We start from the raw sequence: 18,932 nt of genomic DNA, 5'->3' as shown, positions 1-18,932 counted from the left end.
TTCCATCACTGGCCAGTCTTTGACACCTTGTCCTTCTTTTGACACCTTTGTCTCACTCCCCTCCTCAGGCTTGCACTGTGCTCTCACCTGATTCAGGTGTGCTCAGGTAACCTTATCCTTTCCACTCCCTTCATCAGCATATCTGTCCACCCACTGGGATTTCAAAAGCAATCTTGCTATTGTCTGTAGGGAGTGCTACTCCGTACCAGATGTCTGTATGCTGGGTACTTCACACCCTTCATTCTCAACCCCCACAACCCTGAAAGTAGGCACTATTCTCATTTTAAAACAGGAGGAACACTCAGAAAAATTAAATCACCCAACCGGTTGGGGTAAGATCCAGTGGTGGATCCAACCGAGGTCTGTGAGGCTCACTCTAGAACATTGGATTCTTTCCATTTCTTCTTATCATTGATTCTCCTCCTATACTTTCTAGAAAATGTCAAAGAAAGTACTTTGTCTTTTGTAAAGGAATGAGTGGTTGCCAGATGCTTACTATTTTGGCATACTTAATGCTTGCATTTATTCGAGCCCACGGACAACTTCAAACCCGTGTCTAGAGCATGCCTCCTGAACTCAGTCCCCCTACTGACCAACTTACTTAAGTTTGGCTGAGCCCAACAACGCATCACTCTAAGAATTACCTAAGTTTGCCCAGTGAAGAGCGGGCAGGTGCATGAGTGTCTTGTGCATCGTGGACAAGGAAGACTGGAAGGAAATTGGTCTATTTGAGTCAGAAAAGGGCAGCTCAGAGGGACACATCACGGCTGAAGGGTTTGCATGTTCTGCAGGACCAATGGGTTGGAAGTTGCAAGGAGCCAGAATTTTGACAATTCAAATTCCAAAGGATAAGAAATACTTTTGAAAAGCAGTGAGAGTCCTATCTCTGGGGAATTTCGAGCAGGACATGCAAAACCATCTGTAAGAAATGTTACTGAAAGGATCGCTGCCTAAGGGCAGGACTGGGGGTGGGGGGGGATCTTTTCAGGACTTAACTAACTGCAAGATGTCCTGGTTTCTCTCGTTTTACGTGTAATGCCGTCTTTGAGGATTTTGTGGACAACACCGTGCCTGCTCTATTCCTACCTTCCATGATGTTATGAGCCCATACCACCCCCACCCTTTCTTCCTCCTAGATTGGACTTGTTCAGCTTTGTTTTGTTTTTGAAGATGCCTCCGTGTCTTGTGCCCTCTCTGGGCTCTCTGGCTCAGTGAGGCCACAACCTCCCCTCTCGGGGATAGATGCATCGCAGGCTGGCAACAGAAAATCAGGAGTTTTTCCTTTTATTTCTGATCCTCTCCCAGGCAATGCCCACTGCCTGGGTTTTTCTTTTCTCCAGTGATGCATGGGCTGACATTTCCGGGCAGATTCTCCAGTGACTCCTGTGTTGCTCCTCAGGACAGCTCTCCTGGCATCCTGCTTGCTGTTATTTAATTGCCCCAAACATATCACCAGACACTTGTCAGTGCTGAATCCCATCTGACTCCCCTGCTAACTCAGTCTCACTGTGGCCTCCCCCAGTTTCTCCTGGGAGTATTGGCTAACCTGAGAGCTCAGTGTTTTCTGTAATCTTGAAGATCTCCCTGAGCACACCTCTTCAGATTATTTATAAAACGCTAAATCACAGGTTCTGGTTCTGTCTCTAGAAAATACTTTTATATCTTCATCTAGAAATGTGTCCCTTTGTTCTTATCTTCCACTTAATGTCCCTGAGAAGTGCCATATTTGGGAGGAACCTCAATTCCATGGCATTAAAACTGATTGAGTCTCCGGTGTGGAACCTTTGAGATTTTTTAAAAATCACACCGTATTCCCTGATTGAACCCTTCAAAGAATAAAATCATCCAGGCTTGGTCTCCTCCAGAGGAGCCTTCCCTCTGGGTAACAAGTTACTCTTATGTTCTCGAGAATTCCCCTTTGGTTATGGCTGCTGCCAGTGTCTGAGATGTGGGCATGAGCCTCCCTGGGAGGTGGTCACCAGGAACCATTCTTGTTCTTAGAGGTCATTTGCCAGGGACCCTGGGGCGTGGAATGGGATGGGGAACAGACCAGGCAGCTCTGTGGTGATTTAGCCGGGGTCGCCTTCCTCTCCCACAGAGGTGGATGAGTGCTCCTGGCCAGATCACGGCGGGTGTGAGCAGCGCTGTGTGAACACTCTGGGCAGCTACAAGTGCGCGTGCGACCCTGGCTACGAGCTGGCTGCCGATAAGAAGACGTGTGAAGGTTGGTGTTGGACCCACCACGCTAGAATGAGACAGGATAAGGGACAAGTTGGGAGAAGTGGGGAGGAGAGGGGGAAGCCGGCTGGCTGTGAGGTGACATGATCTGTGGTGGGTAATGTCCCCGGCTCTCGGAACGAAAAATAGCTCCACAAAGTCACCCACGTGCGAGGGGGCTGCCCAAATTACGAGGACTCCATCCCAGGCGCTGACGGGTTCATTTTCTTCCGTGACCGTGAACACTTCACATGATTATCAGATAAAAAAGAAAAGCAAAGAAAAGCTCTGCGCCCTTAGGTGTGACTCAGCTGATAGCTCATTTCACTCATTCCATTTCTACCTGCCTGGCGTTCCGTTTTCCTTGCCCACCTGGCTGACCCTGCTTGTTCGTGTAAGCCAGGTAAAGTGCACAGCTCGGTACAAACATTGCCAAGGCTCCTTTGGTCCAAGTCATGTGGAGTCCCCGGCTATGCCACTGAGCGACAGGTAAGCACGCGTGTGTTGTCATCATTTTAAAAAGCGGTAAAGGCTTGTCCTCAGCTTCATCCCTCCAAATGCTCAGCTGAAGCCGACTGGGAGAAACGCTGCTGGATTGATCAGTTCAGATTGTCAACCTTTCTCTTTTTCTTTCTTTCTTTTTCTTTTGTATTAAAGAACAGCCCGCTTATTGCTGCTTGGGGGAAATCACAGTCACTTGGAACGAAAACCAAATGAGTCTTGCTTCTGTTTCTCCCGTGCAGTGGCCTGTGGCGGTTTTATTACCAAGCTGAACGGAACCATCACCAGCCCTGGGTGGCCGAAGGAGTATCCTACAAACAAAAACTGCGTCTGGCAGGTGGTGGCCCCTGCTCAGTACCGGATCTCCCTCCAGTTTGAAGTGTTTGAACTGGAAGGCAATGATGTATGCTTCTGCACTCTAATTCCTTGTGTGGGGACGTGGCTCAGGGCTGCAGACCAGCGAGGGGCTCGGCAGACAGGGACGTAGCTTCCTATAGTCATACACCCTTTGCGGGGCAGATTCTGGGAGCGTTTGGTGTGGCGGTTTCAGCTGTCCGTCCTCTGCAGACACGGTGCCTTGGTCCTCTTGTCACTGACGGACCCAAGGAGAATCAGGACCAGAGTGGAGGAGGCAGGTCTTGGGGGTGGGAGGCGGTCAAGACAAGGATGTCCCCTGGGGTAGGAGTCTGGGGGTTAGCGTCCTACTGAGGGTAATGGAGGGGGTGAGACGCACCCGGGGACCAGGATGGTATGAATTGCCTGTCTCCTCCTTTGGGCAGTGGTCATGGGATGACCAAGTCAGCCAAGGCCCAGGTAGAGCCCTCCAGCCAGAGTGCTAGTCGCGAGAGTCCCGTGTTGCCTACGCGTTGGGCCAGAGGGACCCCAGTAAGAGTTGAGAAGCCCCTCCCTTCTTCTGGATGAGGCTGAGCCGGTCTGGCCCCTAGGCAGGGTGTGGCTGTCAGGAAGGGGTCCTGCACTGACTGTGGGGTGGGGCCTCGGGAGGACCGGGCGGCTCCCCGTGGCGCTCCCTTGCAGGTCTGTAAGTACGACTTTGTGGAGGTGCGCAGCGGCCTGTCCCCCGACGCCAGGCTGCATGGCAAGTTCTGCGGCTCCGAGATGCCCGAGGTCATCACCTCCCAGAGCAACAACATGCGTGTGGAGTTCAAGTCAGACAACACGGTCTCCAAACGGGGCTTCAGGGCCCACTTCTTTTCAGGTGTGGGGGCTTGGAGGCCAGGTCCCAGGCCGAGGGGGACATGGCTGTGTAGGCTCTCAGCCTCGGGGGCACCTGCTCACCCCCTCTCTGCCCACTGCCCCTGCCCTCACAGTATTTCAGCCTTGGCAGTGGCATGCCCGGATCCAGGTTTTGTTTGTTTTGTTATTTTTTTTATATTGGTGGTTATATTATTACCGGGCTGTCGTAACAAACTGCCACAAAGTGGGTGGCTTGAAGTCACAGGGATCTCTCCCAGTCAGTCCCGGAGGCCAGAAAGGTGTATTGACTTATGTATTTTTGAGAGACAGTCAAAAATTGACTTGGGGTGCCCGGGTGGCTCAGTCAGTTAAGTGTCCAACTTCGGCTCAGGTCATGATCTGCAGTTTGTGGGTTCGAGCCCCGTGTCAGACTGTGCTGACAGCTCGAAGCCTGGAACCTGCTTCAGATTTTGTGTCTCCCTCTCTCTCTGCCCCTCTCCTGCTCATGCTTTCTCTCTCTCTGTCTCTCAAAAATACATAAACATCAGAAAGTGCTTTGGGAAGTGCCCATCACATAAATATTCAACACATGGCAGTTATTTTTATTATTGTTACTATTATTAATATTAGCCTATCCTTTAAGGAGTTCCTTGTTTTGGCAGGAAGCAGGGGTAAAAAATGTGTATGTATATATATATATATATATATATATATATATATATATGTATATATGTATACATGTATATATATATGTGTGTGTGTGTGTATATATATGTATATGTATATATATATATATATATATATATATACATACAGGGGAGGCTCCCTGATGGAGGCTACTTTTGAGCAGAGTTCTAAGGTGGGAGGGACATTCCCAAGTTGGCATTCCCCCTTAGGAGAGTCTGTTGATCTCCTCAGACAAGGACGAGTGTGCCAAGGACAACGGCGGGTGCCAGCACGAGTGCGTCAACACGTCTGGGAGCTATCTGTGCCGGTGCAGAAACGGTTACCGGCTCCACGAGAATGGGCACGACTGTAAAGAAGGTAAGGCTAGACCGCAGCTGGGAGGCACGGCTGACCTTGGCCGCCAAGGTGTGCACATGTGTAAGAGTGAGAGCGAGGGGCCTTTCTGGTCTGCCGAGCCCTCAGCGTCTGCCTTCCCTCCTCCTTGACCTCCTGCTGAAGGGTGGCTTTCCCCAGGAGGCTTGCAGGGGCCCTCAGGGGCCCTCCTGGAGTGATTATTGCAAAGTGGTTACACCCCCAGGCTCTAGAATCAGACCATCTAGGTTTAAACCCTGACTCTGCTACTTAGTGGCTTTGGGACTTTGGGCAAGTTACTTAACCTCTCTGAGCTTCAGTTTCTTCTTCTAAAAGAGACTAAACATACCCCCTTCTTAAAGGTGTATGGGGATTAAATGAAAGCATGCCTAGAAAGCACTTCAGACAGTCTGGCACCTATTAAGCACTTGAAATGTCAATGCATATCAACCATCTATGTCATAATAGTAGTTGCCATATGCAGGTCTAATAATAAAACGGAATTGGAAAAAGATTGCTCCCTGCTCCATTTACTACTCAGAGTTCAGGGCCAGATGCCTTTGAATGTCCAGTCATTCTGGAAAGAGCCTCCTTCTGTTATCACCCTGTCTGTGAAGGGAGTTTAGGCATCTCTGATAAGCACCCAGGCCTCTAGGCCTTGGCCCCAGCACAGGGCCCCACAGAGGGCATCAGGAGGAAGGAAGATGTGAAGAATGTTTGTTCCCTCGGGACAAACATTTCAAGGTAGGAGATTTGCCTGGGGTGCACAGAGTCTGATCAGGCCTACCTGACATGTTACAGGATAAGCTAAGACAGCTTCAGAAGCAGGGTACAGGCCACCCTCCAAGCCCAGCTCTGTGACACAGACATGGGCAGTAGTGGGCTGGTTGGGAGGCAGGTTGGAAGAACTTGGAAGGACCTGTCATCCCGGAACTTAAAAGTCTTTGTCAGATTCCTGTGAGGTGGGCCTGGGTCAGAACGAAGCTTCCCTCCCGTGGTGTGGGGGAGGCCAGGAGGGATCTAACCCCACTAAGGCCACGCCAACTGAACAGCTGCTGCCTTCCTATGGGGCGGGGGGTGTGGCAGCAGATGTTCCAAAAGCTGAGCCCCTGTCCCTACTGGCATTTGTGCTCTGTCTGTGTGGCTGCAGAGTGGAGGCAGCAATGAGCAGAAACCCCCTCCCTCTGATGCCTGCCCCCTCCCCCTTCTCCTTCCCCTCAACTGCCCCCTCCAGCAGCCGTGGGGCGGGGCGGCATTGGTTGGCTACGCAGGGGTGGTACACGCTCCCTCTGTTCCCCAACCATTTACAGCAAAGGCAGGCCTGGGCTCAAGTCCTGGCCCCGCCCCTCCCCAGCAAGTCACTCCCCGCCCCCCCCCCCTGCCCCGGCCCCACAAGTTATTTTCTCGTTTGGAAAGTGAGAAGGATCAGATGAGAGAAAGCATTCAGAATGCTTGGCATAGTGCCCAGCCCAGAGGAGACACATTCCAAGTGTTGACCGAAATGCTACACACTGAGCAAGTCGTGGAACCCGTCTCTGCTAATTGCACCATAACCAGGGCGACCTCTGTAGTCTCCAAATGAAACTGCTTTGAAAATCTGGAAGAAGTACAGGCGGAAGGCATAGTGATGGGGGCACCTGGGTGGCTCAGTTGGCTAAGCGCCCAACTTCGGCTCAGGTCATGATCTCGCAGTTTGTGGGTTCGAGCCCCACGTCGGGCTCTGTGCTGACAAGCTCAGAACCTGGACCCTGCTTCAGATTCGGTGTCTCCCTCTCTCTCTGCCACTCCCCCACTTGTGGTCTGTCTCTCTCTCAAAAAAATAAACATTTAAAAAATTTTTAAAAAAGAAAGCACAGTGATGAAGACCTCTGTTGGTACTTGCTAAACCATTTACATGTATCATTTCATTTAATCCATGTATCCCCCTACCAAGCTGGCACCCTTTTACAAATAAGGACACCAAGGCTTAGGTGAGTGCCCCAAGTCCCACAGCTTGAAGGCAGTGGGACCGAGTCCTTTTGAGCCGGTGCCTGTGGTCTTGACCACCAACTACCGTATGTCCAATGATAACCACGACCTGAATGGTGATAGTGCGAAAGATGAGCCATCTGAGCCCACAGGAAGGCAGCGAAACCAAATAAGTCAACAAATCTTTAGCCAGGGGACATTTGATTCGGGCTGACCCCTGCCCCCACTTTTGGTAATGACCACATGACAAATAAGAAGGAGAGATGGAGACTCCCCCAGAGGGCCTCTGGTGCTGCCCACAAGTGAACTGCTTCTCTCTGCATGTGTCCCCCCATCGCCCCTAGCTGGCTGTGCGCACAAGATCAGCAGTGCAGAGGGGACCCTGGCGAGCCCCAACTGGCCTGACAAATACCCCAGTCGGAGGGAGTGTACCTGGAACATCTCTTCAACCGCGGGCCACAGGGTGAAACTCGTGAGTCATTTTCATAGTTTACGGACAACACGGACTTTGGTTTCAGAGGCATGTGGCTGTGAGTCTCTGTGCTGCCACTTTCCAGCTCTGAAACTTGGGAAAGTTGCTCAACATTTCCAGAACTCAGTTTCATTATCTGGAAAATGGGGATGCTAATGAACCCCCCCTCGCGGGCTGCTGTGCAGATTAAGAGAGGACACACACACAGCTCTCAGCACAGGGCGGCGGTGAGAAAAGCCCTCTAAAGAGCACCTGTTCACAGCGGTACCGGTATGAGGTGACATTCACGGCACAGATCGGTAGAGCTATTTCAGATTCGCTGGTTTCCAGTTGTAATTTTTGACAAAACAATACATTCTCAGGGTTAAAAAAAAGTAACCAGTACAGAGCGTTGGCAAGTGGGAATCAAAAGCTTCTAGATCTCCCATGCCCACTCCAGAAATGACCTCTCTGAGCGCTTTTTGGAAAATCTTTCCAGAAATTTCCTATGCATACACAATAGTGTATGTACACGCATGGGAAAAATATATGTTTCTTCTTGCCCAGACTTCTCCAGTGGATGCTTATTATTATCCGTATTTCTCTAGAACTTACATTTTTAAAAATTAACAATAAGAGATTAAGTTATTTGTGCTAATTCTCTCTTGAGTTAAAAAATATGTATCTTCCAGGCATTTCCTTAAAGTCCCTCGTGCATTTGATTGTACGTGTGCGTACCATACTTGGTTATTTCAAAGGAGAAACTAGTCTGTGGTACAAATCTCGTTTCTCAGCCCCCAGAGTACCCCAGATCCTGGAGTGTAAAACTCTTTTGCTAGCTGGAGAAGGTATACTCCAGACAGACGTTTTTTAAAAGGGTCTTTCTGACTCTGAGGTTTGTGAGCTCTTCAGAAGGCACATAGATGTTCCTCTGAAATATGGGCCAATATAATGCAGGGAGAATGGGAGAGAACAAAGGAGGTCGTGAAGATAAGCAGACAGTGGCTCCGGGGACTTTCGAGGGTGTTTGCTGGCAGGTGAGAGAGGGGAGGACAGGTTCGCGATGGGCCCCCAGAACAGAGCACAGGTGCTGGTGTCTGTCTGTGCCAGGCCCAGGGCAGTGAGGGGTGGCGAAGGCAGAGCCCATGACCACAGGCTGCTCACAGCGGGCACCCCATGGGGGAAATGTGGCGGCGGCCTTCCTGGGTGTCAGAACAGCCTTGAATCTGGGTGAGGGTGAACTAGAGTGCCTTAGAGTAAGGCACTCCTTCCCCAACGCTGCCTTCTGCGGGGAAGGTTCCCAGCAACATTCTTCTCGGCTGCGGGCTGGGGAATGGCGCCCCCTGGGGGTGGGAATGTGCAGCCTGCACAACTGGAAGTCGTGCTTCTAAGGGGCACAAGATTTTAGCAGTTGCTAAATGTCTTCCTCTTCTTTACAGTGCTAAGGAACTAAAGCAACTGATCCAGTGGCCAGAGTTAGGCCAGATCTCAAATTTACAAGTTTTCTAGTTAAAAAAAAAAAAACTCCCTTGGGAAGTGCATGGTGGATATACTGATCATGCTCTATCTTTTTGCTTACGCAAAAATGTAATGCTTACACATTTTTTTGCTTACACAGAAAATGTGAATCAAATACTTCCCAAGAAGCTGGTGTTTCCCTGTATGGGCACCGCAACAAGGTGTCCCATGGGTGTCCCTCCCATTGCCTCATCCACCCTGATGCCGCTGGTCCCCCCTCCTGCTCTTGCCCACTGTCTCTGTACCACCCTCCACCCAGCTCCCTTTCTGTAAGGTGTGAAGGGCTTTGCTCATTCCTATTGTGTTTATCATTCCTACGAGAGCCCACACTGCTAATGACCCCTCTCCATCTCCATCCCCGTCCTGTCTCTCCAGAAACTTTCTTATGAATTCAGACCCTCCTTACCAACCCCATCCCCCCAAGTCCTCTCTTCCTGCTCTGTCATTTGGTTCATGCCTTCATTTAACACTGTCCCCTCTCACCTTGTCCCATCTCCCTGGAAGCCATGGGCAGGCCATAAGTCATTCAGCTGCCCAGTCCCTGGTGCACGGCCTAGAATTGAGGGGCTCCTCTGGCCAGCTTTGGGGGACGGTCTTCAGGGGGCAGGGAGGAGGTAGGCAGTATAGCCTGGTGATGGTTAGGAGTGTGGGCTGGAGTCAGGCTGGCTGGGCTCACGTCCAGCTCCCTCCTACTCTGGCTGTGTGAGTTTGGGCAAGACACTTTTCTAAGACTCAGTTTCCCCTTCTGCACATTGGGTGTAATACTAGCTCACAGCACCATCAGAATTAAGTGAGAAAATGTTCGTGAACATTTGGCACAGGACTCTGCATGGAAAAAACCCTCCTCGAATGCCAGACACTATGAGGGTGCAGACACAGAGCAGCGAGCACTTCGTACAGCCTCATCCACATCACTCATGCTCAAGTATAGTGCAGAGGTTAAAGACAAGGGCTCTGCAGGTAGACCTCCTGGCCTTGGCCCAGTTCTACCACTGGGTGACCTTGGGCAAGTCGCCTGACTTCTCTGTGCCTCAGTTTCCTCCTCTGTAAAATGGGGGTTGTAGTTGTAGACACAGCACAGGGGCGTGAGGATTATGCGAGGTTATATTTGTGAAGCGCTTAAAACAGCTCCCGGCGCAGTGAGCACTTGGCCATTGCTGCTGTTGGGGCTGACAACAAGCATCTCAGCTCTGGGAGCCCAGCCATCTCACCCGCAAAGTGCTCACAGCAGCAGTCGCTCATATAACTGCCTCGTGGGGGAGCCTGGGGACCAGCAGAGGGCCCGAGTTGAGACTCTCGCTATAGATGTCGCTGTCCTCACCTGGGCGCCATGCCCCCTACGAGGCTGGTGGGGGCAGACGAGTGTCCTGCCTCCCCCCATCCTCTCCCAGCCCCCAGAGAGGCGGCCCCCACCCCAGCTGAGTGCCAGGCCCCTGCCTCACTTTCTGCTCTTCCGTTCCCCAGACATTTAATGAGTTTGAGATCGAGCAGCACCAAGAATGTGCCTACGACCACCTGGAGCTTTACGACGGAGCCGACAGCCTGGCGCCCATCCTTGGCCGTTTCTGTGGCAGCAAGAAACCAGACCCCGTGGTGGCTTCAGGCAGCAGCCTGTTCCTCAGGTTTTATTCGGATGCCTCTGTGCAGAGGAAAGGCTTCCAGGCAGTGCACAGCACAGGTACGTGAGCGAGGATGTCCAGCCGCCCGCTGATGTCCATGTAGACTGGAGACAGACGGGTGACGGCGGCAGGGAAGGAACTGCCTTTCATTCTGACTCTTGGGGGGTAGGAGGCGTGTGATCAAATGTCCCTTCAAAAATGAAACGTGGGCAACCATGAGGGGAAGGGTGGTTTTCTCTTAATGTCCTTAATCGACAGCATTTGAAGTGGGCAATCCCGTTGCTGGTGTCACATTTCTTTCCTCTCTCCCTTCCTTCTTCCCATCCTCTTTTCAAAATTTATCTGTAATTTGGCTGGTCTGTGAAATCCGAAAGTCTGGGAGCTGAGCGGTGGGGAGCAGCCCTTTTCACCCTCTGAGGACAAGTTCTGGAAAATGGAAAATGGTTCTTTATCTATTATTTTTCCTCCACTTAAAATGTAAATAGCTCTATTTGGTCCTTTGGAGGAAAATGTATATGCGTATAACTAACACATCTATTTTGTTAAATAGAAGAATGTCAGTAAGAAAACGGGCTCTGCTCTTTAGCCATTAAAACATTACTCACAGAAATAACTGACTCTCTGATCCCGGTGTTAGACTGTGGCCCTTTGCCAAAGCAGTGACTGCCCGTGGCCCACTTGGAGTCTGAGCTCATGATCCTGGGACCCTGTGAGCTTTAACAGCCCCCACCCCACCCAGTTTATTTTCAGAGCCAGAAAATACGAATCAGGAAAAACAAAATGACACCCGGCACCCTTAGGTGGTTTAGCTTGCCCACCTAGAAAACACTTTGGTGTCTGCAGAACTCTTTCAAGCTCCTTGAGGGTTCCAGCTTCCCCTAGGGAAGGTTAAAAGCCATTGACTGGTGACTCTACCCTCTAGTCCCTACAGAAAAAGTAGGTCAGGGTCCCAGCAGGAAATGAATCATTATTTGAGGAGAATTTTAAAAGGGACTGTTTACAAAGGGGCAGGCAGGGTGTGGGGACACCATAAAGAGCAGTGCAGTAGCCAGGACCGGGAACTACATGGGGGTGGGGGCAGGGGGTGATACCCCAGGCCAGGATGCCCAAGGAGGGAGTATGCAAGCAGAGTAACCCCCCTCCCCCCACCTGGAGCTGTGCCCTTCAGTTGAACAACACAACCTGTGGTGACCAGGCAGGGAGGGAGCCTGGGATTAAACACCCTGACCTCTCTCCTCCCTCCTCTCATCTGCTGGTGTTCCCCATGGCTGAACCCAACCCAGAAGGCGGAGGGCAAGGGGGCTAGTCCATGTGGGCCTAGAGGTCAGCCTCCGGAGGCCTGGAACAGGTGGGGAAGAATGGAGAGAAGATCTGGCAAGGCGGATAGAAGGCATCCTGCCCTGCGCTGCGCTCATTTCATTGCCACCTATGTCACATCGGGGACTCGAAATTTCCCAAAGACAGTTCACACCTGGAGGAAATTCTAAACAAGAGCACAGGGAGGGTTAAGAGTCGGCTGTCTGGCAGGACTGGGGCCGGCTGGGCCTGCGAGTGTTACCAGACAGTACAGCAGCCACACCCTCAGGAGCTGCCTGCCCCCCCCCCCACCCCCACCCCGTCCCCCACCCTGGGGTGTGGAGCACCCTGAGGACAGGCAGTGGAGGAACTTACCTTCAGAATTTCTTGTGCTTTTTTTCTAATCTCTGACCACTCTCATGTATCCATTTATATTATGTGGTCTCCAGTGGCCTAGACAAGATAGTGTGGGACCCAGGCCAACCAGAGTCACCATCCTAGTCAAAAACCCAGAAGCCAATGCTACAGAATACAAGGCCAAAGCATGCGGTCCAGCTCACCTGTGGGCGCCCTCCCCTCCCCGCCCCAGGAGCCTCAAAGTCAGCTATAGTCAGCCCTGTCAGATGCACGAGCAAGTCAGTCCATAATCTGAGGTTTCTAGATTTGAGAGCTCACCTGGAGGTCTGATGTGCTTTTGGTGCCCTCTGTTGGCAACAGTTACAAATTACAGTAAGTAGGTGGGGCTCCGGAGCCCTTCTCAGGCGCTTCTAGCACTTTCAGGTGATTATTAAGTGGTAAAGATCCAGCCAGCCAGCTTTTTCCAGAAGCATGCTCGGGTTTTCCCGGAGGCCTTATGCGGCCCAGCCTGGGAACATAGGATCTTGGCTGGTAAGGGCCAATTTGGACCCTCACAGTAAGCCCTGAAACTCAGACCTTTCAGCCTCTATGTACGCCTCTGTAAAATGGGATGATGAAATTTGCCAGACTTTCCTAAAGGGCACTGGCGAGGCCTCGTACAGAAAGCTGGCCTGCGTGCATGCGGGTGTGGAGAGAGAGAAAGCCCAGGCTGGGAAGGGGGTGGGGGCGCCGGACGGTTCTCGGTGCCAAGGAGGCGTGGCGGCTCTCTCTCCGCTCCAGAGTGCGGGGGCAGGCTGAAGGCCGAAGTGCACACCAAAGAGCTGTATTCCCACGCTCAGTTTGGGGACAACAACTACCCGAGCCAGGCCCGCTGTGACTGGGTGATCGTGGCGGAGGACGGCTACGGCGTGGAGCTGATATTCCGCACCTTCGAGGTGGAGGAGGAGGCTGACTGTGGCTACGACTACATGGAGGCCTACGACGGCTACGACAGCACCGCGCCCAGGCTCGGCCGCTTCTGCGGCTCCGGGGTGAGCGCCCCGGTTGCGGGGCCCGGGACCAAGCATGACGATTCAGAGCGTGAGGTGCCGCGGGCGCGGGGGTTGGGTCCCAGCCACTCCTGCCACTCGTTAGCACCAGCCAGCGGGATACAAACAGGGAGAGCAGTCGGAGAGGATTGGGGGAGGGGAGGGGGGGGGGTGGCCTGGGACCAGATCAGGAAGGCCTCACACCAATGTCGGCTATGTAAGAGCGTTTTCCTGGAGGATTTTCCTACTATTTTTGCAAAGGATTCCCTTCCCCCAAATCCTCATTTTTATTTGGCCTTCAGGCTTAAAAAAAAATTTTTTTTTAAATCATGCTTTTGTATATCCCGTATTTTCACAATTCTCTCCCCAAGCAACTCCAAGCTCCTCCGATATCCCGAATCACTCTTCCTGTGAGCACAGAGCTATGCTCCAGATCATCATCATTCTTCTCGTTACCTTTTCTTTCCTCAGCCTCCAACCCTGGAGGGGGCACGCCTGTTTTGTTCACTATTTCCCCAGCACCTGACCCAGAGCCTGGTATACAGTTGGCACTCAGTGCGAGTGTGTGGAGGGGCCAGTACAGGGCCCCGGTCACTCTCTGGCTGCACCACACTGGGCGTGCTCACACTGGCCCCGCCCCTCCTTGTCTCTGCCTCCAGGGCTGGTTGTACAAGCTTCTTTGCTATTGGCTGAAATTGCATCAGATCATTTTGGAGTCACTAGTGCTGCTTTTGCTGATCGGAACCTCAAAATGGCATTTATATCAGTCTCTGAATAATTTCCCGTTATCTTCCCTCACCCTCCCAAAAAGAAAGGATGGCAAAGTGGGACGTAACCAATGCCATGCCTTTAATAAAGTCTTTGAAACTATGGGGTCCGTGTGCGGAGGAAAACCTTGGAGAGTCCTGAACAGTGAGATGTGTGGGTAGCCCAGTTTGGTCCCACTGTGAGCTGGCAGACAGCAGCCTCGGAACCTGGTTCCCGTTCATTGACCCCCTTGGCCAAACCTTTCTAACAAAGGTAGAGGCTCCTTCCGACGTTTTGTCCTTGGATGGGACATAGGCTGAATCCGTGGGCTTTGGTGTTTGGTCTGCTGGGAGACACATCACAACGTGACCCAGGAGCTGGCGGATGGGGGGTACCTACTTCACAGTCAGACCTGAGCTTGGGTCCTGTCTAGCTGTATGAACTTGAGTTTCAGTTTCCTTAAGTGTAAAGTGGAGATCACACCACCTTATAAAGTTGTCGTAAGGTTTATATATGAGGTAAGATCCGAAAGTACTTAGAGCAGTTCCTGGCCCATCTGTACCCGTAATAACCAGTAGATTCTATGTGAGCTGTGCGTCTGGGATTGTCTTGAAAAAGTGGGGCCTGGGGAGCTCTTAGGAGCAGAATTGGCAATGGTCTCCTTTGAAAAGGAGCTTGTTTTGATGCCCTTCAGAGTCTCTAATGCCAGGGACGCCTCATGACAGCACTGGCCTTCCTATGTTCTCATGTAACTTCCGTCTCATCCTCCGTATTTAAAACTCCAACCACAGCCAACTGACCTAAAGTCCCCCTGGTTTTCTCTTGCCCTTCCCTCAGCCACTGGAAGAGATCTACTCGGCAGGAGATTCTCTAATGATTCAATTCCACACGGATGACACCATCAATAAGAAAGGCTTTCACGCCCGATACACTAGCACCAAGTTCCAGGATGCCCTGCACATGAAGAAATAATGCCGATGTTCTTGAAAGACAGGAACTGAGAATGTTTTTTGTAACAATAGCACCTTGTGAATCTGCCCTAAACCGGTGTATAGTATTTTTCTCAAAAACTCAAAATCTAGTGTTGGAGGTCTGTCTCTGATGAAGTTTGGCCAACAAGGAAGAGGGAAGATGTTTTTTGATTCTGGCTACAACATTATCAGTCATGGGCTCTTAAGATTAAGGTTTTGAAGTTACTTACCATTCAAGCTACGCCTGGTCATACTCATTCCCTTTGTCCCATGCTCCTCTGGGGCAAGAGGCCGGCCTTTGGGTTGGTCATTCCTCTATTTCTGGATGTGCTTCTGTAGGTGCCAGGCAGCGTGACTGTGTCCCGAAGACTCAGGCTGTTTTCCGTCTACACCGGGCAGTGAGGATAAGAGCTTGGCCGTGGCTGAGTTGTTACTCACCGGCTTGGCTGGAGACTTTGGCTTTCTATCTGCCAGGGACATGTCAACCAGGAAACCTGAGAATATGGATGTCAGGACTAAAAAAGGACTCACGGTAAGCAGTGCACAGAGAGAGCTTGAGTATGAGAATCGTCGTCACAAAACTAGTTGACATCAAGCCTTCGGTCTGTGTCATTGGCATTCCTTGCCACTTTGGGATTCCCTCATCCCTAACTGCACTAGGAGGCTGAGGCATCCACTATTAATTCCAGCAACATATTTGCCGGTGAGAGACCCCAGTTTGCCGAGAAGAAAACATCCTGGATCCTCCTGATACTCCTTTACTGGCTGACTTTGAGAAGACGCCACCCATGCTTGGGATTCCATGGGCCTAGAAGACCATTTCCTCCTCCAGCTTTAAAGGCACTTCCTGTGGTTGACCTTGACTTCTTGACAACTGATTCAAACTGCATTTGCAAGATGTGCAAAGACAGCCTATGAAGGACCAGTTCAGGTCCCTCGTGGGGTGAACACTGTTGAAAACTGGTTAATTAAAAGTTATGTAAGAATCATCATCTGTGGGACAAGTCAACTTTGTGACTAACTTCCTGTCAGCAGTCAGGTTAAAGAGTGCATTGGTAACTTTGCTCAGGCTAACTAGTATTCAATCACCAACTTGCAATCAGAATTCACCACATTGGCACGTGTTCTAGAGAAGTGTAGAGAATGTTGTTTACATAATTTTAGAACCTCCAGGTGGACTTTAAACAGTGAGGTAGTTTTGAATGGCATTTCATTAAGGCATCTATGGGCATTATGAGCTAAAAGCGTGGTATGTTAGCTTTAAAAGAGTATTTATGTTGGAATCATTTTTAAATAATGTTTACATAACCGTAAGTCCTGTTTGGTTGGTATTGAACACAGGACAGCACAGAGAGTGTTTTCCGTGAGACCTGAGATAGCTCCCAAGCGCCAGAATTCCTTTGGGATGAGGCAATGGCATTTTAAACAGAGTGTTCGTAAAATCTTAAAAAGTTATATTTTTTAAAGATCAGAATATGTCCCCAGAGGACTATGCCTAATTAAAATGATGGCTGGGAGTAAAACAAACAAAGGATAGTACAAAGAAAGGTAGAAGAAATGCATGGAAATATATTTTTTTCCTTAAAACAGAAAAAAATGCAAAGTATTATTATTAATAATAATATATGTCTGTATATATGTATGTATGTAAAGGATCAGCTGTCAGAGCCTTAATCAATGCAGTGTGACAAATGCCGATCGTAGCTTTACTGAGCGGGCCCTCCTGGACCAGCCCTGATTTTCTGTGTCTCCTTCGCCACACCCTCTCTTGGCTCGGGAAGGAGATTCGCCCGCATTCTCAAATCCTGGTGCATCACAGACCCTGCGGCGGGGGTGGAGCGGAATTCGACTCAGCAACGGGGAGCCCCTTGTTTCGTGGTTCAACCCGCCCGCTAGGGTGGATCCCATCTCTCAGATTTTTGTATTTTCTGGGGGTTTACCTTGTCTCATCTTATCTGTCAACGCTGGGACTGAAATCAGGATATATAAGGTGGCTGTTAGAGGTCTCTTTCCTACGACATGAGCATTCTGTAGTGTCGACCTTTAGAGGCCTACACAAGATCAACGAATTCCATGGAAGAGTGGGAGCAAATGAGAAACAGAGTTGGCCGTGCCTCAGCATTTGCCTCATGAAACAATGGTACTTATTTTTATCTCTTTAGTATGAATATTTTCAAAAACACACAACTTGGCCAACTTGAAACAATGGGACTCTTATGAAAACCTTTATTTAGGCCTTCTGTGAGTGACGTATTCCCAGACAAGACAAGCCCTGATTCAGCTGGGGCCGGCCAGACCGCTCCCCTGGGAGCTCACAAGGGGATTGACGCACTGGCTTCAAGAGAGAAGGTCCACTGGGCAGGAAGACCCAGGCCCCCTGCTGAAGGGGGACATTGCTACAGCCTGCTTTGTCCTTTAGTCGGGGGCTTGGCCTTGGGGATGTCTGGAGCTCCGAGACCTGCTTCCTTCTGTTCACAGAATTCCCTTGATGACCTGATGAAATGTGTGGGGTCTGGGTCATCAGCCTGGTCCAATTCTGGTGTGATCTTCTCTGGCAGAAGCTAGAACCTGAATCCCAGGGTGGGGAAAAGGTCTGGAATTAACTTTAGCCTGTGGAGTTTCTCCAAACAGAGAAAATGAGGCTGTGCATTGATTCACCGTAGGCCCATTTTCCTCTAAAGCTAACTTTCGTATTACTCATGAAACACTCGGCTTGTTTAAATCATGTGCAAGAACCCTGTTAACTAGCAAATTCACACTGGGATTTGCTGTTGATCTGGTCCATTTGATAATAATTCGTGGTATTGTCGTTCAGTTTGCAAACAAATGTTCCCTTGACTTCCACTCCCTTGTTTTCCAAGTTCCCTTGATAGACAGAACCTCTGAAAAATAATCCCAAATGCCTAAAAGGTTTCTTTTTAAAAAAGAAAAACTGTGTAGAGTGCACTCTATAAATATATTGTATTTTTTATTTTGTGTAATTTTACATTTCGTGAAATGTTAGTTTCAAAGAGAAAAGCAGAGAGGAGCTAACATGTCTGTCTAGGAAGAATGGTCTCATTAAAGAATGTGGCTTCATTGATGTGTCCTGGGTTTGTATTACTAGTTCAGACAAGCTTGGTCCTCTTGATGATAGTTTCTCCAATGTCCCAGGACTTGAACATATGAAAAGGGGGAGCATCTCAGTGGCTTTGTATTCTCAGGTGAATACCCAGTGCCCGGTCAAGAGCAGAGCTCCCTATTGGACCCAGAAAGTCAGGAGCGAAGCTCCAGATGGCTTCAAAGCTGCCGCCTTTCTTGAACCCAAACAGGCTTGAAATCTGACACCAGACTTGTTGTGGAGCCGGGTGCTGTGATGACCGAGCTAGATGTAGTAGACAGACACCATTTGTCCCGCAGCACCTGTCTCTACTTTGCTTGTGTGCCTGAGGACCACGTCTGGCATCTAGAACTGAAGGGCACAGCTCCTATGAAGTGGCCCTGTCTCTCTGGGCGCTGGTAGCTCTCTTCCCCTCTTCAGGCCCAGGGGTGGTGATGACACTCTGCAGGTGTAATCCTGGGGCACTGCATTATCCCCCAAGGGGGATCTTTACAAATGGTCCTTTGAATAAGCCCTCTTCAAACAGAGCAAATTGAGTGTCTCATTTCCTGTGATGCAGGGTCATTTTTAGCCCAAAGACAGAGGTTCCATCTAATCGAGGACAGTCTTCTCGGGATGACCAGATGAGGAGACTTTGGGGTAGTTTTGGAATTTTTTGGGTCACATCAGGGAAGGGTCATGAGGAACCACGTTTTTTAAAGCACTCAGATTGGTCTTAATGCAAAATGACTTAAATGCCAAACCGCTCATGCGACTGTCTTGTGCTGCACGTGGAGTGTCAGGGTTTTAGGACCCTTCTGTCTTTTGCAGTCACCAGCACTGAAAGGTGCTCATTGCTCTTCGCACTCTACGAGCCAGTCTCCGGGAAAATACTCCTCTGCTGTAATCCAGACCTCCCGGAGAAGACGATCTTTGTCAACATCACTT

General features: G+C 50.3%; 1 protein-coding gene across 1 annotated transcript in view; it reads left to right on the top strand.

The window, feature by feature from the left end:
• TLL2 (tolloid like 2) overlaps positions 1-16,462 on the top strand; it is a 122,952-nt gene extending 106,490 nt beyond the window's left edge. The window contains exons 14-21 of the mRNA XM_042908867.1: positions 2,099-2,224; positions 2,961-3,121; positions 3,754-3,934; positions 4,831-4,956; positions 7,263-7,390; positions 10,352-10,565; positions 12,940-13,190; positions 14,772-16,462. Of these exons, the coding sequence (XP_042764801.1) occupies positions 2,099-2,224; positions 2,961-3,121; positions 3,754-3,934; positions 4,831-4,956; positions 7,263-7,390; positions 10,352-10,565; positions 12,940-13,190; positions 14,772-14,906 (1,322 nt within the window). The 3' untranslated portion in view covers positions 14,907-16,462. The remainder of the gene's footprint in view (positions 1-2,098; positions 2,225-2,960; positions 3,122-3,753; positions 3,935-4,830; positions 4,957-7,262; positions 7,391-10,351; positions 10,566-12,939; positions 13,191-14,771) is intronic.
• The last annotated feature ends 2,470 nt before the right edge of the window (positions 16,463-18,932 follow it).

This window comes from Panthera leo, chromosome D2 (genome assembly GCF_018350215.1).
Source record: "Panthera leo isolate Ple1 chromosome D2, P.leo_Ple1_pat1.1, whole genome shotgun sequence".
NCBI classification, from domain to species: Eukaryota; Metazoa; Chordata; class Mammalia; order Carnivora; family Felidae; genus Panthera; species Panthera leo.
Note: the sequence above shows the minus strand (reverse complement) of the source record. Positions and strands in the feature narration are given on the sequence as shown.